The sequence below is a fragment of the Eptesicus fuscus genome, chromosome 25 (assembly GCF_027574615.1).
Source record: "Eptesicus fuscus isolate TK198812 chromosome 25, DD_ASM_mEF_20220401, whole genome shotgun sequence".
Taxonomy (NCBI): domain Eukaryota; kingdom Metazoa; phylum Chordata; class Mammalia; order Chiroptera; family Vespertilionidae; genus Eptesicus; species Eptesicus fuscus.
The window spans coordinates 1,645,001-1,664,354 of NC_072497.1; the positions used below are offsets into that span (position 1 = coordinate 1,645,001).

The window sequence follows — 19,354 nt, forward strand, 5'->3', positions numbered from 1 at the left end:
AGCACGGGGCAGGGAGGAATGGCCACGTGCCGACGTGCGGCGTTCTGGTCCCCGGCCAGGCACGGGCAGGGGATGGCGGCCGGCTCGGCCCCGAGCCCCTCCAAACAGCCTCCGCCCACTGTGGCCAGGTGCTGGGTCAGGACTGGCCCTCAGGCCCGTAGCCAGTCCGTGAAGGAGGGGAGGAAGCGGCCTGGGCAAGGCACCTACTGTGTGCTGCGTCCTCGGTGGCCTTCCTTTCTTACACTGACTCTCAGAGGCACCCACTGTGTGCTGCGTCCTCAGTGGCCTTCGTTGTTTACCCTCTCAGAGGCACCCACTGTGTGCTGTGTCCTCGGTGGCCTTCCTTTCTTACACTGACTCTCAAAGGCACCCACTGTGTGCTGTGTCCTCGGTGGCCTCCGTTGTTTACCCTCTCAGAGGCACCTACTGTGTGCTGTGTCCTCGGTGGCCTTCGTTGTTTACCCTCTCAGAGGCACCCACTGTGTGCTGTGTCCTCGGTGGCCTTCGTTGTTTACCCTCTCATAGGCACCCACTGTGTGCTGCGTCCTCGGTGGCCTTCGTTGTTTACCCTCTCAAAGGCACCTACTGTGTGCTGTGTCCTCGGTGGCCTTCGTTGTTTACCCTCTCAAAGGCACCCACTGTGTGCTGTGTCCTCCGTGGCTTTCGTTGTTTACCCTCTCAAAGGCACCCACTGTGTGCTGTGTCCTCAGTGGCCTTCGTTGTTTACCCTCTCAGAGGCACCTACTGTGTGCTGCGTCCTCGGTGGCCTTCGTTGTTTACCCTCACAAAGGCACCTACTGTGTGCTGTGTCCTCGGTGGCCTCCGTTGTTTACCCTCTCAGAGGCACCCACTGTGTGCTGTGTCCTCCGTGGCCTCCGTTGTTTACCCTCTCAGAGGCACCCACTGTGTGCTGTGTCCTCCGTGGCCTTCGTTGTTTACCCTCTCAGAGGCACCCACTGTGTGCTGTGTCCTCCGTGGCCTCCGTTGTTTACCCTCTCAGAGGCACCCACTGTGTGCTGTGTCCTCAGTGGCCTTCGTTGTTTACCCTCTCAGAGGCACCCACTGTGTGCTGCGTCCTCGGTGGCCTTCGTTGTTTACCCTCTCAAAGGCACCCACTGTGTGCTGTGTCCTCGGTGGCCTTCGTTGTTTACCCTCCCAGAGGCACCCACTGTGTGCTGTGTCCTCGGTGGCCTGCCTTTCTTACACTGACTCTCAAAGGCACCCACTGTGTGCTGCGTCCTCGGTGGCCTGCCTTTCTTACACTGACTCTCAAAGGCACCCACTGTGTGCTGCATCCTCGGTGGCCTGCCTTTCTTACACTGACTCCCAAAAGGTAGAGCTTGCCGCCTTTATTTCAGAGAGGGCCCCCAGGCTCGGCTCAGCGAATTCCCCTGAACTAGGAAGCGCTGACCTGGGACCCGAAATCGCAGCTCCCCGGCCCCGGAGGCCGATGAGGAGCGAGCTGCGGGGCGAGGTCCCGTGGAGAGCGTCCAGCCCACGCAGGACAGGACGGAGGGACGGCCTCCCAGGACAGACACGTGCCACTCCGCTCCGTTGTGACCCCGACGAGGAGCCCTAACGGGGCGAGGGAGGGAGAGGAAGTGGACAGAGCCCAGGCTTGGGAAAATCAGGCGGGAAGCGGAAGAAGAGGAGGAGGAGGAGGAAGGAGAGGAGGAGGAGGAGGAGGAAGGAGAGGAGGAGGAAGGAGAGGAGGAGGAGGAGGAGGAGGAGGAGGAGGAAGAAGGAGGAGGAGGAGGGGGGAGAGGAGGAGAAGGAGGAGGAGGAGGAAGGAGAGGAGGAGGAGGAGGAGGAGCAGGAGGAGGGAGAGGAGGTGGAGGAGGAAGGAGAGGAGGAGGAGGAGGAGGAGGAGGAAGGAGAGGAGGAGGAGGAGGAGGAGGAAGGAGAGGAGGAGGAGGAAGGAGAGGAGGAGGAAGGAGGAGGAGGAGGAAGGAGAGGAGGAGGAGGAGGAGGAGCAGGAGGAGGAGGAGGAGGAGGAGGAGGAAGGAGAGGAGGAGGAGGAGGAGGAGGAGGAAGAAGAGGAGGAGGAGGAGGAGGAAGGAGAGGAGGAGGAAGGAGAGGAGGAGGAGGAGGAAGGAGAGGAGGGGGAGGAGGAAGGAGGGGAAGAGGAGGAGGAAGGAGGGGAAGAGGAGGAGGAGGAGGAGGGGGAGGAGGAAGGAGAGGAGGAGGAAGGAGAGGAAGAGGAGGGGGAGGAGGAAGAAGAGGTGGAGGAGGAGGAGGAGGGGGAGGAGGTGGAGGAGGAGGAGGAAGGAGAGGAAGAGGAGGGGGAGGAGGAGGAAGAGGAGGGGGAGGAGGAAGGAGAGGAGGAGGAAGGAGAGGAAGAGGAGGGGGAGGAGGAAGAAGAGGTGGAGGAGGAGGAGGAGGGGGAGGAGGTGGAGGAGGAGGAGGAAGGAGAGGAAGAGGAGGAGGAGGAGGAGTGGGAGGAGGAAGGAGAGGAGGAGGAAGGAGAGGAAGAGGAGGGGGAGGAGGAAGAAGAGGTGGAGGAGGAGGAGGAGGGGGAGGAGGTGGAGGAGGAGGAGGAAGGAGAGGAAGAGGAGGGGGAGGAGGAGGAAGAGGAGGGGGAGGAGGAAGGAGAGGAGGAGGAAGGAGAGGAAGAGGAGGGGGAGGAGGAAGAAGAGGTGGAGGAGGAGGAGGAGGGGGAGGAGGTGGAGGAGGAGGAGGAAGGAGAGGAAGAGGAGGGGGAGGAGGAGGAAGAGGAGGGGGAGGAGGAAGGAGAGGAGGAGGAAGGAGAGGAAGAGGAAGAGGAGGAGGAGGAAGAGGTGGAGGAGGAGGCGGAGGGGGAGGAGGAGGAGGAGGAGGAGGGGGAGGAGGAGGGGGAGGAGGAGGAGGGGGAGGAGGAGGAGGGGGACTGCAGGCCGAGCGCTGGGGGTGCAGGGACAGGAGAAGCCGGGAAGGGCCTGCACCCCTATCCAGATCTGGCGAGGAGCCCGGCCCTCCTGCACGCGCCCTGGGGGAGCCGCCACCAGCCAGGGAGGGCTGTCTTCCCCCGGCTGATGCCAAGACACACCGCTGTCACTCTTTCTCTTTGGAGCCAGGCTGAGTGGGAGGGGCCTGAGCTATTCCAGCTCCTCAGGGAACCCCATGCTCAGGTCCAGGACCCCCCCCCACACACACACACACACACAGTGGCTGCAGTGGCTCCGGGGCCCCGGGTCAGGGGCTCCCTCCCTGTGCGGCTCCGGCCCAGAGCGCGCTCTGACCGTCTGTTTCCCTCCCCAGGTTCGCTGACAATGGCATCGGCCTGACCCTGGCCAGGTAAGCACCTGCCCCGGCCCCGGCCCCCCGGGAAGCTGCCTGCGGCCTCCTCACCCTCACCTCTCCCCGCAGCGGCGGGACCTTCCCGTACGACGACGGCTCCAAGCAGGAGATCAAGAACAGCCTGTTCGTGGGCGAGAGCGGCAACGTGGGGACCAAGATGATGGACAGCAGGATCTGGGGCCCCGGCGGCCTGGACCAGGGCGGGAGGACCCTGCCCATCGGCCAGTAGGTTTGCGTGCTCGTTGCGCGTGGCTGACCCTGGGCGCCGGGAGAGAGCGGGGGGGGGGGGGGGGCGTGCTAGTGGGTCCTGCCTGGTGAGCACCTGGGGACGCCGGTCCGTGGGGCAGAGACGTCGCTGACCCCAGTGGGCGGGACCCAGAAGCGAGAGGGGAGACAGGACTGCTGAGGGGCAGTCAGCAGGGCGTGGCTCTGGGCTGTGTTGATAGGAATTTTAAAAAAATATTTTTTTTATTGATCTCAGAGAGGAAGGGAGAGGGAGAGAGAGAGAAACATCAATGATGAGAGAGAATCACGGATCGGCTGCCTCCTGCACGCCCCCCACTGGGGGATGGAGCCCGCAACCCGGGCATGTGCCCTGACGGGGAATCGAACCCGGGACCGTCCAGTCCGCAGGCCGACGCTCTATTCACTGAGCCACACCTGCTAGGGACATTGATATGAATTTTTAAAATATTTCTTTTATTGATGTCAGAGAGGAAGGGAGAGAGAGAGAGAAACATCAATGATGAGAATCATAGATCGGCTGCCTCCTGCACGCCCCCTACTGGGGGGGATCGAGCCTGCAACCCAGGCATGTGCCCTGACCAGGAATCGAACCTGGGACCCTTCAGTCCGCAGGCTGACGCCCTATCCACTGAACCACTCCTGCTAGGGACATTGATATGACTTTTTTAAAATATTTTTTTATTGATTTTAGAGAGGAAGGAAGAGAGATAGAGAGAGAGAATCATGGAGTCGCTGCCTCCTGCACGCCCCCTACTGGGGATGGAGCCTGCAACCCAGGCATGTGCCCTTGACCAGAATCGAACCCGGGACCCTCCAGTCTGCCGGCCGACGCTCTATACACTGAGCCACACCGGCCAGGGACATAGATGGGAATTGGAGGAGGAGGAAGGAGAGGAGGAGGAGGAGGAGGAGGAGGAGGAGGAGGAGGAGGAAGGAGAGGAGGAGGAGGAGGAGGAGAAGGAGGAGGAGGGAGGAGGGGAGGAGGAGGAGGAGGAGAAGGAGGAGGAGGGAGGAGGGGAGGAGGAGGAGGAGAAGGAGGGTTCCTTGTCTTCTGAGATGTGCCCACGGGAACAGGTCATGCCCTTCTGAGGGTGGAGAGAGAGGGAGAGGGGGAGAGAGAGAGAGAGAGAGAAGGAGGGAGAGGGAGAGAGAGAGAGGGAGAGAGAGAGAGAGAGAGGCCCCAGCGCACATGAGGGAGGAGCAGGAGGTGACCCAACTCACCCCGCGTCACAGCAGCTGGGGTTCCCCCCGCAGGTGGGACCCCACTCGGGACGATGTTCTCAGGGCGGCCCGGCTGCACGCACGAGACCCACCCTCGTGGGCCCTGCGGGTGAGAGGGAGCGGCTGTGGTGCCCGAAAGAATTTTCTAGCATCCGGCTTGTCCCACGGCAGAACGGCAGGGCGGCCTGCAGGGTCCCGGGCCCTGCGTGCAAGGCCCAGGTCTAACCTCCCACCCGACCCGGGGGCATGTGTGTACTTGGAAAGAATTTGCAGCCCTGGCCGGTGTCGCTCAGTGGGTAGAGCGTCGGCCTGCGGACTGAAGGGTCCCGGGTTCGATTCCGGTCAAGGGCATGGACCGTGGTTGCGGGCACATCCCCAGTGGGGGCGTGCGGGAGGCAGCTGACCGATGTTTCTCTCTCATCGGTGTTTCTAACTCTCTCTCCCTCTCCCTTCCTCTCTGTAAAAAATCAGTAAAAATATATTTAAAAATAAAAAGAAACAAAAAGAAAAGATTTTGCAGCCCGGCCGGCATGGCTTCGTGGTTGAGTGTCGACCTAGGAACCAGGAGGTCAGGGTTCGATTCCCGGCCAAGGGCACATGCCCGGGTTGCGGGCTCCATCCCCAGTGGGGGGCCTGCAGGAGGCAGCCGATCGGTGATTCTCTCTCCTCATGGATGTTTCTCTCTCTCTCCCCCTCCCTCCCTCTCTGACATCAATAAAAATCTATTTTTAAAGAAAGGAAAGAAAAGATCTTGCAGACAGAACCACAGTCTCGGGGCGAGCTGCCGAGAGCTTCCACGGGGTGGCCTCGCTCAGGCTGTTTTTCGAGCCGCTCTTGGGTCTGCCCGGCCGGCTCTCTGCTGAGGGTCCCGCTCCCGGCCCGGGCGCCCCAGGGGTTCCCAGCTGTGTGGTGCGTTAGATTAAACGCTGGCTCCTCTGGGGGCCCCGGGGCAGGGCCTCCAGCTGCACTCATAGCCGGAACCCGGGCCGTGCAGCCCGGATCACGGCTGATTCGTCCTGTCCGGGCCCGGCTGGGGTCTGAGGTGTAACGACAGAGCCCGGGAGAGTGGGCTGTTTCGGAAATGCATTCCATGGACATGTGCCCGGGGCCGCCCCCGGCCGTCGGGACTCACCATCATGACGTTCGTGGGCCGCTAATAAAACAATACAGAGCGGCCGAGGTCCCTGGTGTCCGCTGACGCCACCTCGCCAAGCCCGCGTGACGCAGCGTCCCCGGGGAGCCGTGTCTGCTCGGAGGGGCCCGTGTGGTGACGGGGGACGGCCGGGTGTGGCCTCTCCCCCAGACATTCACGTCCGCGTTCTTGTTCATCGTCCTGCCCTTTCTCTTGTCCGCGGTGGAAGGAGAGGGCCCCGGCCCAGGGGTGAAGATGCTAGTAAAAGCAGAAATGCGGGGCCTGGAGAATGAGCGAGCCTAGATTTGGGGCCACCGGAAAGCCCCGTGGTCCCTCGTAGGCCCTTGCCGCCCCTCCCAACCCCCTGGCTCAGGAGCCCGAGGCACATGGAGAGGGTCTCTGCCCCCTGCCCCCTGCTGGGCTCGAGGCAAAATGTCCCAGTCACGGTCCATACATCCTTCCACCATCCACCATCCATCTATCATCCATCATCCATCTATCATCCATCCATCCATCCACATCCATCCATCCATCCATCCATCCATCATCCATCATCCATCATCCATCATCCATCTATCCATCCATCCATCCATCCATCCACCCATCATCCATCCATCCATCCATCCAACCATCCATCCATCATCCATCATCCATCATCCATCCATCCATCCATCATCCATCCACCCATCCATCATCCATCCATCCATCTACCATCCATCATGTATCATCCATCATCCATCTATCATCCATCCATCCATCCATCATCCATCCACCCATCCATCATCCATCATCCATCCACCCATCCAGCATCCATCCATCCATCCATCCATCCATCCATCATCCATCCACCCATCCATCATCCATCCACCCATCCATCATCCATCCACCCATCCATCCATCCATCCATCCACCCATCCATCATCCATCTACCATCCATCCATCATCCATCATCCATCCATCCATCCATCCATCCATCCATCCATCCATCATCCATTCATCCATCATCCATCCACCCATCCATCCAACCATCATCCATCCATCCATCCATCATCCGTCCATCCATCATCCATCATCCATCCATCCATCACCCATCCATCATCCATCCATCCATCCATTCATCCATCCATCCATCATCCATCATCCATCCATCATCCATCATCCATCCACCCATCCATCATCCATCTGTCATCCAGCCATCATCCATCATCCATCATCCATCACCCATCATCCATCATCCAGCCATCATAGATTGACACTATATCCCTGAATGCTTTTCCGGTGAGCTAACGAATGAGCCAGCCGTGTGCTATGCAGGGGGAGATGCTGGGGATGGGGGGGGTCGGGCCTCGTTTGTCTGGAAGGTCCCTGTTGGCACCCACGAGGGGGCAGACCCGGCGATGCGCCTGACGCTGACTCGCCCGACTCCGCAGGAACTTCCCCATCCGGGGGATCCAGTTTTACGACGGCCCCATCAACATCCAGAACTGCACCTTCCGCAAGTTTGCGGCGCTGGAGGGCCGGCACACCAGCGCCCTGGCCTTCCGCCTGAACAACGCCTGGCAGAGCTGCCCCCACAACAACGTGACCAACATCACCTTCGAGGACGTCCCGGTGAGTGGGGTGCCTGACGGTGACCCAGACCCGGGCGGTGACTCGCCAGGCCCCGGGAGCCGGGCTGGGGCTTCCGCCTCCACCGCAGGGTCTGAGCGGCCTCCTCCGAGCAGCCTGGACCGCAGCCCAGTTCTGGCTGCGTCCAAACTGGAAAAGTACAGGCATGGGGTGCCTACAGGTCAGGCTGGGGCTGGTGCCTGCCTGCCCTCGCCCTGCCCGAGGCTCGGGGGCCTCAGCCGGACCCTCGTGCTGGGCGCCAGCGTCTGAGGCCGCTCCTCCGGGCGCCTGGCCTTTGACCTGTGAGTCCCGTGACTGGGCCACCTGAGATGGCACAGTTCGTTTAATTTTATTTAATTTTTTAAATACACGGAGTGGCCAGATGATGATGATCTCTGAGCGCATAATATCCTGGCCACTCAGCGTAGATCCTATAGAATAAAAGGCTAATATGCAAATGGTCCCCTCGACCAGGAGTTCGACCAGCAGGCAGGCCGGCCAACCGCCCATGCCCCTGACCCCCGGCCAGGCAGGCCGGGCCCCACCCATGCACGAATTCATGCACCGGGCCTCTAATACACACACACACACACACACACACTGAGTGGCCAGATGATTATGCGTTCAGAGATCATCATAATATAGCCACTCCCTGTATATTTTTATTGATTTCAGAGAGGAAGGGAGAGGGAGAGAGAGAAACATCCATGAGGAGAGAGAATCACTGATCGGCTGCCTCCTGCAGGCCCCCCACTGGGGATGGAGCCTGCAACCCGGGCATGTGCCCTGACTGGGAATCGAACCCGTGACCTCCTGGTTCCTAGGTCGACGCTCAGCCCCTGAGCCACGCCGGCGGGCGGCAGTTAATGTACAAACCTGCAGTGTCTGAGGGGCCTTTGCTGAGGCTGCTGTCTTCAGTCCCTCCCTGGGAGCAGACAGCCAAGGAGAGGCCGGTGCTGAGTCAGGCGGGGCCGCGTGCCCCCGGGGACTAGGCAGGGCCAGGCCTCCTGGGGCGGGCGTTCTCTCTGGTGATGGATTTCCCAGGCCTCCCCTCCCCCCTCCGCTCCTGCCCTCTGCCTGTCGGCCCCACGGAGGGAAAAGATGTCAGACTCGAGTTAGCTAATTCCTTTACTCAGGCCACTCGGGCCCCAAAGAGGCCAGTCATGGAAATCTCCAGGGGCCCGCGTGGAGAGACTGCCCCCTCCCCGCCCACGTGGGTGCACACACCCTCCTCGTGCAAACATTCTCTGCTGCCTCGGCCTCATTCACACACACATGCTCACACACACACACACACCCACACACACACACACAAACTGAGTGGCCAGATGATGATGATCTCTGAACACATAATCATCTGGCCACTCAGTGTATATCCTATATAATAAAAGGCTAATATGCAAATGGTCCCCTCGACCAGGAGTTCAACCAGCAGGCAGGCCGGCCAACCGCCCATGTCCCCTCCCCCTGGCCAGGCTGGCCGGACCCCACCCATGCACGAATTCATGCACTGGGCCTCTAATAGATATATACTAGAGGCCCGTTGCATGATATTTGTTCAAGAATAGGCCTTCCCCTGGCTTCACTCCCAGCCATCTGGAGCCGGCACGTCCCCGCTCCCCGGCCTCCCGGGAGCCGGCACCTCCTCGCTTCTGTCTGCAGCACCACTCCTGTAGCTCCATCCGCCGCCCCCTTCCCCTCATAGCAGGCTCCCCTCCGCTCCGCGCCTGCCTATGCAAATTAACCTCCATATTTGTTTGGGTTAATTTGCATATCCACTCTGATTGGCTGTGGGCGTAGCGGAGTGATGGTTAATTTGCATGTTTCTCTTTTATTAGGTAAGATGTATATATATATATATCTACACTAATAAAAGAGAAATATGCAAATTGACCATACCTCCATGGTGCCCACCAACCAATCATGAGCGAGTATGCAAATTAACCCAACAAAGATGGTGGGTTAATTTGCATACACAGGTGTGGAGCGGCCAGGCGGGGCAGGATGCCTGCTATGAGGGGACGTGCAGGGGGTGGAGGGAGCTACGGAAGCGAAGACTTGCAGGCTCCCCGGCAGCTGGGAGCGAGGACTTGCAGGCTCCCGGGTGGCCAGGAGTGAAGCCAGGGGAAGGAAGCCCTATTCTTGCATGAATCTTCATGCAATGGGCCTCTAGTAGATATATATATATATATATATATATATATATATATATATATATATATGTATACTGAGTGGCCAGATTATTATGCGTTCAGAGATCATCATAATCTGGCCACTCAGTGTATACACACACACACACACACACACACACACGCACACACGCACATACGCACATACACGCGCACACACGCACGCCCCTGTGTCCCCGCCCAGCTCTGCAGCCTTGTGAGCGGGGACCAGCGCCCCCGCAGGTCCCCCACAGCAGCCACCCCGCCCCCCCCCCCCATGAGCAGAGGCCAAAAGGCTGGGTGTGGGGGATGTGGAGTGGCGAGGTCCGGCCCCGGTGCCCCGGAGCCAGCGGCTCTGGTTGGGCCGCTGTGGTGGCAGCGGAAATCGGAACCTCTGGCGCGGCCCCTGGCGCTGCAGTTCCCCCGGGCTCCGCCCCCTGACGCCCGGGCCCTGCTCCGTGCAGATTACTTCCAGAGTGTTCTTCGGGGAGCCCGGGCCCTGGTTCAACCAGCTGGACATGGACGGGGACAAGACGACGGTGTTCCACGACGTGGACGGCTCCGTGTCCGAGTACCCCGGCTCCTACCTCACCAAGGCCGACAACTGGCTGCTGCGGCACCCCGACTGCATCGACGTCCCCGACTGGCGGGGGGCCATCTGCAGCGGGCGCTACGCCCAGGTGGGCACGCACGGGGGGGCACGCACGGGGGGGCACGGGCCGGCATACCGCCCTGCGGCCCGGCCTCGCTCACGCTGGGCTCTGCGCCAGGCCTGAGGCCACAGGCTCCTCGTCCTCCTGCCTTCCTCCCTCCTCCTTTTCCTCCTCACCCAGGGCAAGTTTTTTTGTTTGTTTTTAACACATTTTTATTGACTTCAGAGAGGAAGGGAGAGGGAGAGAGAGATAGAAACGTCCATGATGAGAGAGGATCACGGATCGGCTGCCTCCTGCGCGCCCCCCACACTGGGGATCGAGCCCACAACCCGGGCCTGTGCCCTGACCGGGAATCGAACCCGGGACCCTTCAGTCCGCAGGCCGACGCTCTGTCCACTGAGCCACACCGGCCGGGGCTCAGCAAGCGTTTTTTAAAAACCCAGAATGGAAACACTTGGTAAGCGGGACGCGCTGAGGTCCAGTGGGCGGGTCAGGCCAGGCTCCAGCTCACGGCGCCTGTTCTCTCGGCCGCGGTGGAGGGCTGTGACCTTGTGATCACGCAACACGGCAAACCCATGCCTCCCACGGAGGCCCGGGGCCCCGGGCTCTGTGCTCCCTGGGCCTCAAGCGTTGACAGTCCTGCTTTTCCTGCTTTTCCCTGAAACGAGATGCCACTCACCTGCCCCGAGGGCAGTGGCGGCCCCGTGGACTGGCCGTGGGGGCGGGACACAGACCAGAGAGGACACGGGCAGCTGCAGGGCGATGGCCCACGGAGGTCTCTGACATTCCCTCTCCCTTCCTCCTCCTTTTTTTTTTAAAATATATTTTATTGACTTTTTTTACAGAGAGAAAGGGAGAGGGATAGTGAGTTAGAAACATCGATGAGAGAGAAACATCGATCAGCTGCCTCCTGCACACCTCCTACTGGGGATGTGCCCGCAACCAAGGTACATGCCCTTGACCGGAATTGAACCTGGGACCCTTCAGTCCGCAGGCCGACGCTCTATCCACTGAGCCACACCGGTTAGGGCCCTTCCTCCTCCTTTTCCCCCAAATTTGCCATCTGCCTATGAAGCGAACTGGTGCTCCTGAACACAGCCCTTCTAAAAAAAATATACAGAGTGGCCAGATGATGATGCTCTCTGAACGCATAATCATCTGACCACTCAGTGTATGTCCCATATAATAAAAGGCTAATGTGCACATTGTCCCCTCGACCAGGACTTCGACCAGCAGGCAGGCTGGCCAACCGCCCATGTCCCCTCCCCCTGGCCAGGCTGGCCGGACCCCACCCATGCACGAATTCATGCACCGGGCCTCTAATACATACACACACACACACACACACACACACACACTGAGTGGCCAGATTATTATGCGTTCAGAGATCATCATCATCTGGCCACTCCGTGTATGTTTTTATTGATTTCAGAGAGGAAGGGAGAAGGAGAGAGAGAGAAACATTAACGATGAGAAGGAATCCTGGATCGGCTGTCTCCTGCACGCCCCACAATGGGGATGGAGCCCGCAACCCGGGCATGTGCCCTGACTGGGAATCAAACCGTGACCTCCTGGGTCCTAGGTTGATGCTCAGCCACTGAGCCACGCCGGCCGGGCAGCACGGCCCTTTTTGAGGATGCACAAGGCGTGGGCTGCGTGGAGAGGGGACCCCTTATTTGGCCTGCCCTTCCTCTGGGTCTGCGAAGCAGGGCCGCGGGCAGATGCTACCCAGACGCCCCTGGAATGGTCCCTGGTAACCGCCCTGTTGTGCGCTTCCTTTCTGGGTCCTAAAGATGTACATCCAGACCCAGAAGACCAGCAACCTGCGCATGAAGATCGTCAAGAATGACTTCCCCGGGCACCCGCTCTTCCTGGAGGGGGCGCTGACCAGGAGCGCCCACTACCAGCAGTACCAGCCGGTCGTCACGCTGCGGAAGGGCTACACCATCCACTGGGACCACACGGCGCCCGCCGAGCTCACCATCTGGCTCATCAACTTCAACAAGTGAGTGGGGCTGGCCCGGAGCAGGGAGATGGGACAGAGCCTGCGGGGACTCTGGAAGCCACGCCCCCTGCAGGGCCTCAGGAAGCCACGCCCCCTGCAGGGCCTCAGGCAGCCTAGCCCCTGCAGGGCCTAGGGCAGGCCACGCCCCCTGCAGGGCCTCAGGCAGCCACGCCCCCTGCAGGGCCTCAGGCAGCCACGCCCCTTCAGGCCTCAGCCTGGCCACGCCCCCTGCAGGGCCTCAGGAAGCCACGCCCCTTCAGGCCCTCAGCCTGGCCACGCCCCCTGCAGGGCCTCAGGAAGCCACGCCCCCTGCAGGGCCTCAGGCAGCCTAGCCCCTGCAGGGCCTACGACAGGCCACGCCCTCTGTAGGGCCTCAGCAGCTACACCCCTGCAGGGCCTAGGGCAGGCCACGCCCCCTGCAGGGCCTCAGCCTGGCCACGCCCCCTGCAGGACTTTAGGAAGCCACACCCCCTGCAAGGCCTCTGGAAGCCACGCCTTCTGCAGGGCCCAGAGCAGGCCATGCCCCCTGCAGGCTTCAGCCTGGCCACGCCCTCTGCAAGACCCCAGGCAGTCACGCCCCCTGCAAGGCCTCTGGAAGCCACGCCTTCTGCAGGGCCTCAGCCTGGCCACGCCCCCTGCAGGGCCTCTGGAAGCCACGCCCTCTGCAGGGCTTAGAGCAGGCCACGCCCCCTGCAGCGGAGCACCACGGGGCTGTTGTCACCCAGCAGTTCAGCCTGGAGACCTGGCCCAGTCCCAGCTGGGTGGGAGTGGGGGGGTGACCTCAGGCTGGGCGTCCTACCCTGGGAACCCCAGTCCCTTTGTCTGGGAGGCGGGGTCAGTGACACCCCCAGGGTGCAGGGAGGTCCAGGGAGGTCACGTGTGACAGGCTCTTTGCCAGGACCCCCCTGGCAGCGCTCCGTGTAACGCAGACACATGCCTGGCCAGGACGTCACGTTTCACGCGGAGGGAAAGGGGTTCTGCGGGCCCCGGGGCCGACTGCGGGGGGGGGGGGGGGAGTGGGGGTCAGGATGGGGCTTTGCGTGTGTATTTGCGTCTGAGCATCTTCTATGCGGCATTCCTGTGAGGCAGACATTTATCGGACGCAGGAAACGAGCCCCAAAGCCATGCCATGGCCCTGCGGTCAGGCTGGGCCGGGAAGGGGGGACCCAGGGCCTCCCCCTGGACTGACACCCAGTGGAGAGCGTGTCTTTCCAGCCGGCTCCCGGGGGGGGGAGGCTGGGGGAGCCCGATGTGGGCCCCGGAGACACCCTCTCCTGGGACTCAGTCATGACAGCAGCACATGCTCCCCCAAACCCCCACCCCAGAAACGGGGGCGGCCCTGCTGGGGGTTCTCCCTGTCCCAGAGGTGCCCGAGGCTGGCCGGCGGGTGCCCTGACGCTGCCTCCGTTGCCAGGGGCGACTGGATCCGCGTGGGGCTCTGCTACCCGCGCGGCACCACCTTCTCCATCCTCTCGGACGTCCACCACCGCCTGCGGAAGCAGACCACCAAGACGGCCACCTTCGTGCGGACCCTGCAGATGGACAAGCTGGAGCAGGGCGTCCCCGGCCGCAGCCACTACTACTGGGACGAGGCCTCGGGGTGAGGAGCCCCTCGGGGCGCGGCCGGGGACCTCCCGTGGCCTGGCCAGTGGGTGCGCTCAGGGCCAGGGGGGTCCTCTCCCAGGGCCTCTCCGATCCGCAGCTGCTGGTGCCATCCGCCCGCGAGGCTGCGGAGTAAGAGACATCTGTGCCCGAAGCGGGTTCTAGTTAATGGGCAGAGGAGGGGAGACGAGGGGGCTCCCCGCCCCGCCCCTGTGCAGACAGCCTGGCACCCCAAGGACGCCCGCACTTCGCTGCAGGATGGCGCTGTGCACAGCCAGGCCTGGGAGCGAGGGAGGCTCAGTCCCTTCTAGAAGTCTGTTTCTCTTGCATTTATTCAGTTATTTTGTCTTTTTCTATATCTATATATTTTTTTACTGATTTTTTTTCAAGAGCAAAGGAGAGGGAGAGAGAGAGAGAGAAACATCAAGATGAGAGAGAATCATAGATCAGCTGCCTCCTGCAGGCCCCCCACTGGGGATGGAGCCCGCAACCCAGGCCTGTGCCCTTGACCAGGAATCCAACCTGGGACCCTTCAGTCCGCGGGCTGACGCTCTATCCAGTGAGCCACACCAGCCAGGGCTATTTTGTCTTTTTTGTTTGTTTGTTTTGCTTTTACATATTTTTATTGGTTTCTGAGAGGAAGGGAGAGGGAGAGAGAGAGAGAGAAACATCAAGATGAGAGAGAATCATAGATCAGCTGCCTCCTGCAGGCCCCCCACTGGGGATCGAGCCCGCAGCCCAGGCCTGTGCCCTGACCAGAAATCGAACCTGGGACCCTTCAGTCCGCAGGCCGATGCTCTATCCACTGAGCCACACCAGCCAGGGCTATTTTGTCTTTTTTGTTTGTTTGTTTTGCTTTTACATATTTTTATTGGTTTCCGAGAGGAAGGGAGAGAGAGAAAAAAACATCCATGATGAGAGAGAATCACAGATCGGCTGCCTCCTGCACGCCCCACAATGGGGATGGAGCCCGCCACCCGGGCATGTGCCCTGACCGGGAATCGAACCTGTGACCTCCTGGTTCCTAGGTTGACGCTCCACCACCGAGCCACGCCGGCCGGGCCACTGGTTCATGTATGTTGGTGTTTAGATCCCACCTGCGACTTTCTCTGACGTACCCCAATTCACATGACGCCTTCTCGGCCCATCCTTCTCGCGCGCGGGAAGCTGTCATCGTCTCCCGTGGCTGCGTCATATGCCATCGCGTGCAGACAACCCGTCTTCCCGGCCTGCGTGTCCATCCATGGGCACCTAGGCTGTTTCCAGATCTTAGCTGTGGTGAATGGTGCTGCTGTGAACATAGGGGTGCATATATATCCTCTCTGGTGGGTGTTTCTGGTTTCTTGGGATAGATTCCTAGGAGTGGGATTACAGGGTCAAATGGGAGTTCCATTTTCAGTTTTTTTTTTTTTTTGAGGAAACTCCATACTGTTCTCCACAGCGGCTGCACCAGTCTGCATTCCCACCAGCAGTGCCCGAGGGTTCCTTTTTCTCCGCATCCTCGCCAGCACTTGTCGTGTGTTGATGTGTTGATGATAGCCATTCTGACAGGTGTGAGGTGACAGCTCATTATGGTGTCCATTTCCATGTCCCTGATGATGGGTGACACTGAGCATCTTTTCATATGCCGATTGGCCATCTGTCTATTCAGCTCCTCTGCCCATTTTTTAAAATATATATATTTTATTGATTTTTTTTACCGAGAGGAAGGGAGAGGGATAGAGAGTTAGAAACATTGATGAGAGAGAAACATCGATCAGCTGCCTCCTGCACACCTCCTACTGGGGATGTGCCCGCAACCAAGGTACATGCCCTTGACCGGAATCGAACCCAGGACCCTTCAGTCTGAGGGCCGACGCTCTATCCACTGAGCCACACCGGCCAGGGCCTCTGCCCATGTTTTAATCAGATTGTTTGCTGTTTGGGTATCCAGTTGTATGAGTTCTTTATATATTTTAGGTATCGACCCTCATTGGCTGTGTCATTGGCGAAATACACTGAGTGGCCAGATGATGATGATCTCTGAACGCATAATAATCTGGCCACTCAGTGTGTGTGTGTGTGTATATATATCTATTAGAGGCCCGGTGCATGAATTCGTGCATGGGTGGGCTCCGGCCAGCCTGGCCAGGGGGAGGGGACATGGGCGGTTGGCCGGCCTGCCTGCTGGTCGAACTCCTGGTTGAGGGGACAATTTGCATATTAGCCTTTTATTCTATAGGATATACACTGAGTGGCCAGATGATTATGCATTCAGAGATCATCATCATCTGGCCACTCCGTGTATATTTCCTGTACAGAAGCCCAAACTCTGGGGCTTTCTGAAATCTTCGGGCTGTTTTTCATTCTCCTTGTGCCTTTTGTACATTTATCATTGTTTCTTACTCAGGCTCAGAGCACCTGCCTTCTCTTCTATCATTGGGGGTAAAATAAAAGTAAATAGACTAAAAAAATAAAGAAAAGTACACAGGCTAGCCCCGGCCGGTGTGGCTCAGTGGATAGGGCGTCGGCCTGTGGACTGAAGGGTCCTGGGTTTGGTTCCGGTCAAGGGCACATACCTGGGTTGCGGGCTCGGTCCCCAGTGGGGGGGGGGTGTGGGAGGCAGCCGACCCATGATTCTCTCTCATCATTGATGTTTCTATCTCCCTCTCCCTCTCCCTTCCTCTCTGAAATCAATAAAAATATATTTTGAGAAGAAAAAAAATAGCCCTGACCGGTTTGGCTCAGTGGGATAGAGTGTCGGCCTGGGGACTCAAGGGTCCCCGGTTCGATTCCAGGTCAAGGGCATGTACCTTGGTTGCTGGGCACATCCCCAGTAGGGGGTGTGCAGGAGGCAGCTGATGGATGTTTCTCTCTCATCGATGTTTCTAACTCTCTATCCCTCTCCCTTCCTCTCTGTAAAGAATCAATAAAACATATTTTTTTAAAAAGAAGAAGAAAAAAAAAAAGTCAACAGGCTAGCCCTGGCTGGCGTGGCTCAGCGGTTGAGCATCGACCTATGAACCAGGAGGTCAGGGTTCGATTCCCGGTCAGGGCACAGGCCCGGGTGGCGGGCTCCATCCCCAGTAGGGGGCGTGCAGGAGGCAGCCGATCGATGTTTCTCTTTCACATCAGTATTTCTCTCTCTCTCCCTCTCTGTTTCTCTCTCCCTCCAAAATCAAAATAAAAACATGTTTTTTAAAAAGTAAACAGGCTGAAAGGGAGGGGGCGTCCAAACACATTTCACACCCTGATTCACCCCCGGTTTTCAAGGTCACCCGCCCTTGGGTCGTGTTAGCTGTGTCCCCGCATGAATGAGTGTTCTGTTCAGGGGCCCGGCCGGCTGGCCCTCAGGGGCGCTGCCCCGGCTGGTGCTGACCCCTTGCCCTCCCCCCCTTGTCCCCCGACCTTCCCCCCTGCGCAGGCTGCTGTTCCTGAAGCTGACGGCCCAGAACGAGAGGGAGCGGTTCGCCTTCTGCTCGGTGAAGGGCTGCGAGAGGATCAAGGTCAAGGCCCTGATCCCCCGGAACGCGGGCGTGAGCGACTGCTCGGCCGCGGCCTACCCCCGGTTCGCCGAGAGGGCCACGGTGGACGTGCCGATGCCCAGGAAGCTGGTCGGGGCGCAGCTGGTGAGTGAGTGGCAGGCCAGGCAGCGGGCCCGCCCCTTGGCCTTGGCCTTGGCCTTGGCCTTGAGCCTGGCCCTGGCCTGGCTGGGCTCCGGGGGAGGGAGGGAGGGAGGAGGGGGGCGGACAGGGGAGCCGAGGGCCATGGCCACTCCCTGGGCCCTCACTTGACTCCTGGGAGCTAACCCCCCCCCCGCCCCCCCCCCCCCCCCCCGGGCCTGTTTGTTTTCCAGAAGACAAAGGACCACTTCTTGGAGGTGAAGCTGGAAAGTTCCAAGCAGCGATTCTTCCACCTTCACAGTGACCTCGCTTACATCGAGGTAGGCGACCCCGTGGGGGGCGGGGCTCCCCTCTCCCCCAGGGCGGGGGCTCCCTCAGGCTGCTGTCCTCACAGACTGGCGGCTCGAGAGACAACAGGGACCCCTCCCCCTCAGTCCCGGAGGCCAGAAGTCCAAAGGGAGAGCATTGGGCCCCGGCCGGTGTGGCTCAGTGGTTAGCGCACCGGCCGGCGGACCAAGGGGTCCCGGGTTCGATTCCGGTCGAGGGCACGGACCTCGGTGGCTGGCTCCTCCCCGGCCCCGGGCCCTGGTCGGGGTGCGTGCAGGAGGCAACCCATCGATGTGTCTCTCTCACGTCCATGTTTCTGTCTCTCCCTCTCCCTTCCACTCTCTCTAAAAATCAGTGGGAACATATCCTCAGGGGAGGATGAAAAAAATAAAACAAAATACAAATAAAGTGGACGTGCTGGCAGGGTGGTCCTTCGGGAGGCTGAGGAGGCGGAGGAGGAGGCAGAGGCTGAGGAGGAGGAGGAGGAGGAAGCTGAGGAGGCTGAGAGGGAGGCTGAGGAGACTGAGGAGGAGGCTGAGGAGGAGGCTGAGGAGGCTGAGGAGGAGGTTGAGGAGGAGGCTGAGGAGGTTGAGGAGGAGGCTGAGGAGGAGGCTGAGGAGGATGAGGAGGATGAGGAGGCTGAGGAGGCTGGAGAGGAGGCTGAGGAGGAGGCTGAGGAGGCTGTTGAGGAGGAGGTTGAGGAGGCTGAGGAGGCTGAGGAGGCTGAGGAAGGGGCTGTTCCGGCCTCTTCTCGCTCTGGTGGCGGCCGGCAGTCCTGCCTCCCTCCCCTCCCCTCCCGTCTCTGCCTGGGTCTTCTCCTGGTCTTCCGCCCTGCGTGTCCATCTCCCACGGCCCCGGCCTCTCCCACGTGGACGCCACCATTGCATCCAGGGCTCATCCTGGGTCGAGGGTGATCTTGCCTCCGGGTTGTTCATTACACCTGCAAAGGCCTGTTCCACGCTGGTCCTTCCAGGGCCGGGGGTTGGGGGTGGGGGTGGGGGTGGGGGGCAGAGCCATTCAGCCCACAGCTGAGGCCGCCAGACACGGATGCAAGCGGGCTGTCTGCTCTGAGCAGCTGTCTGGGCCCCTGTGTCCGGGTCCACGTGGGGGACCCCGGGCCTCCCCCCCACCCCCCGCACCCACCCACCCACCGGGTCTGCTCTGCAGGTGGACGGCAGGAGGTTCCCCGGCCTGGAGGAGGGCATCCAGGTGGTGGTGATTGACGGCAGGCAGGGGCGCGTGCTGAGCCACGCGAGCTTCCGGAACTCTGTTCTGCAGGGCATCCCCTGGCAGCTCTTCAACCACGTGGCGGCCATCCCCGACAGGTGAGTGGGGGGGCCCTGTCCCCCAGGACCCCTCGCAGCGCCTGCACGCTGGGTCAGCCCGGGATCGCAGGGCTGGGCTGCAGGGCTGCTGGGCGGAGCCAGGCCTGTGGATGTAGGTCAGGCCCAGGCCGCCGGCTGCCCGGGTAGCAGTGGGAAGCCTGCCCTGGCCCTCGGCCCCGCAGGCCCCGC

General features: G+C 60.5%; 1 protein-coding gene across 1 annotated transcript in view; it reads left to right on the forward strand.

Annotated features, from left to right (window-relative positions):
• CEMIP (cell migration inducing hyaluronidase 1) overlaps positions 1–19,354 on the forward strand; it is a 141,666-nt gene that overhangs the window by 116,640 nt on the left and 5,672 nt on the right. The window contains exons 20-28 of the mRNA XM_054713239.1: positions 3,238–3,273; positions 3,346–3,501; positions 7,306–7,486; positions 10,116–10,331; positions 12,098–12,309; positions 13,724–13,909; positions 17,315–17,519; positions 17,747–17,833; positions 19,008–19,165. Of these exons, the coding sequence (XP_054569214.1) occupies positions 3,238–3,273; positions 3,346–3,501; positions 7,306–7,486; positions 10,116–10,331; positions 12,098–12,309; positions 13,724–13,909; positions 17,315–17,519; positions 17,747–17,833; positions 19,008–19,165 (1,437 nt within the window). The remainder of the gene's footprint in view (positions 1–3,237; positions 3,274–3,345; positions 3,502–7,305; positions 7,487–10,115; positions 10,332–12,097; positions 12,310–13,723; positions 13,910–17,314; positions 17,520–17,746; positions 17,834–19,007; positions 19,166–19,354) is intronic.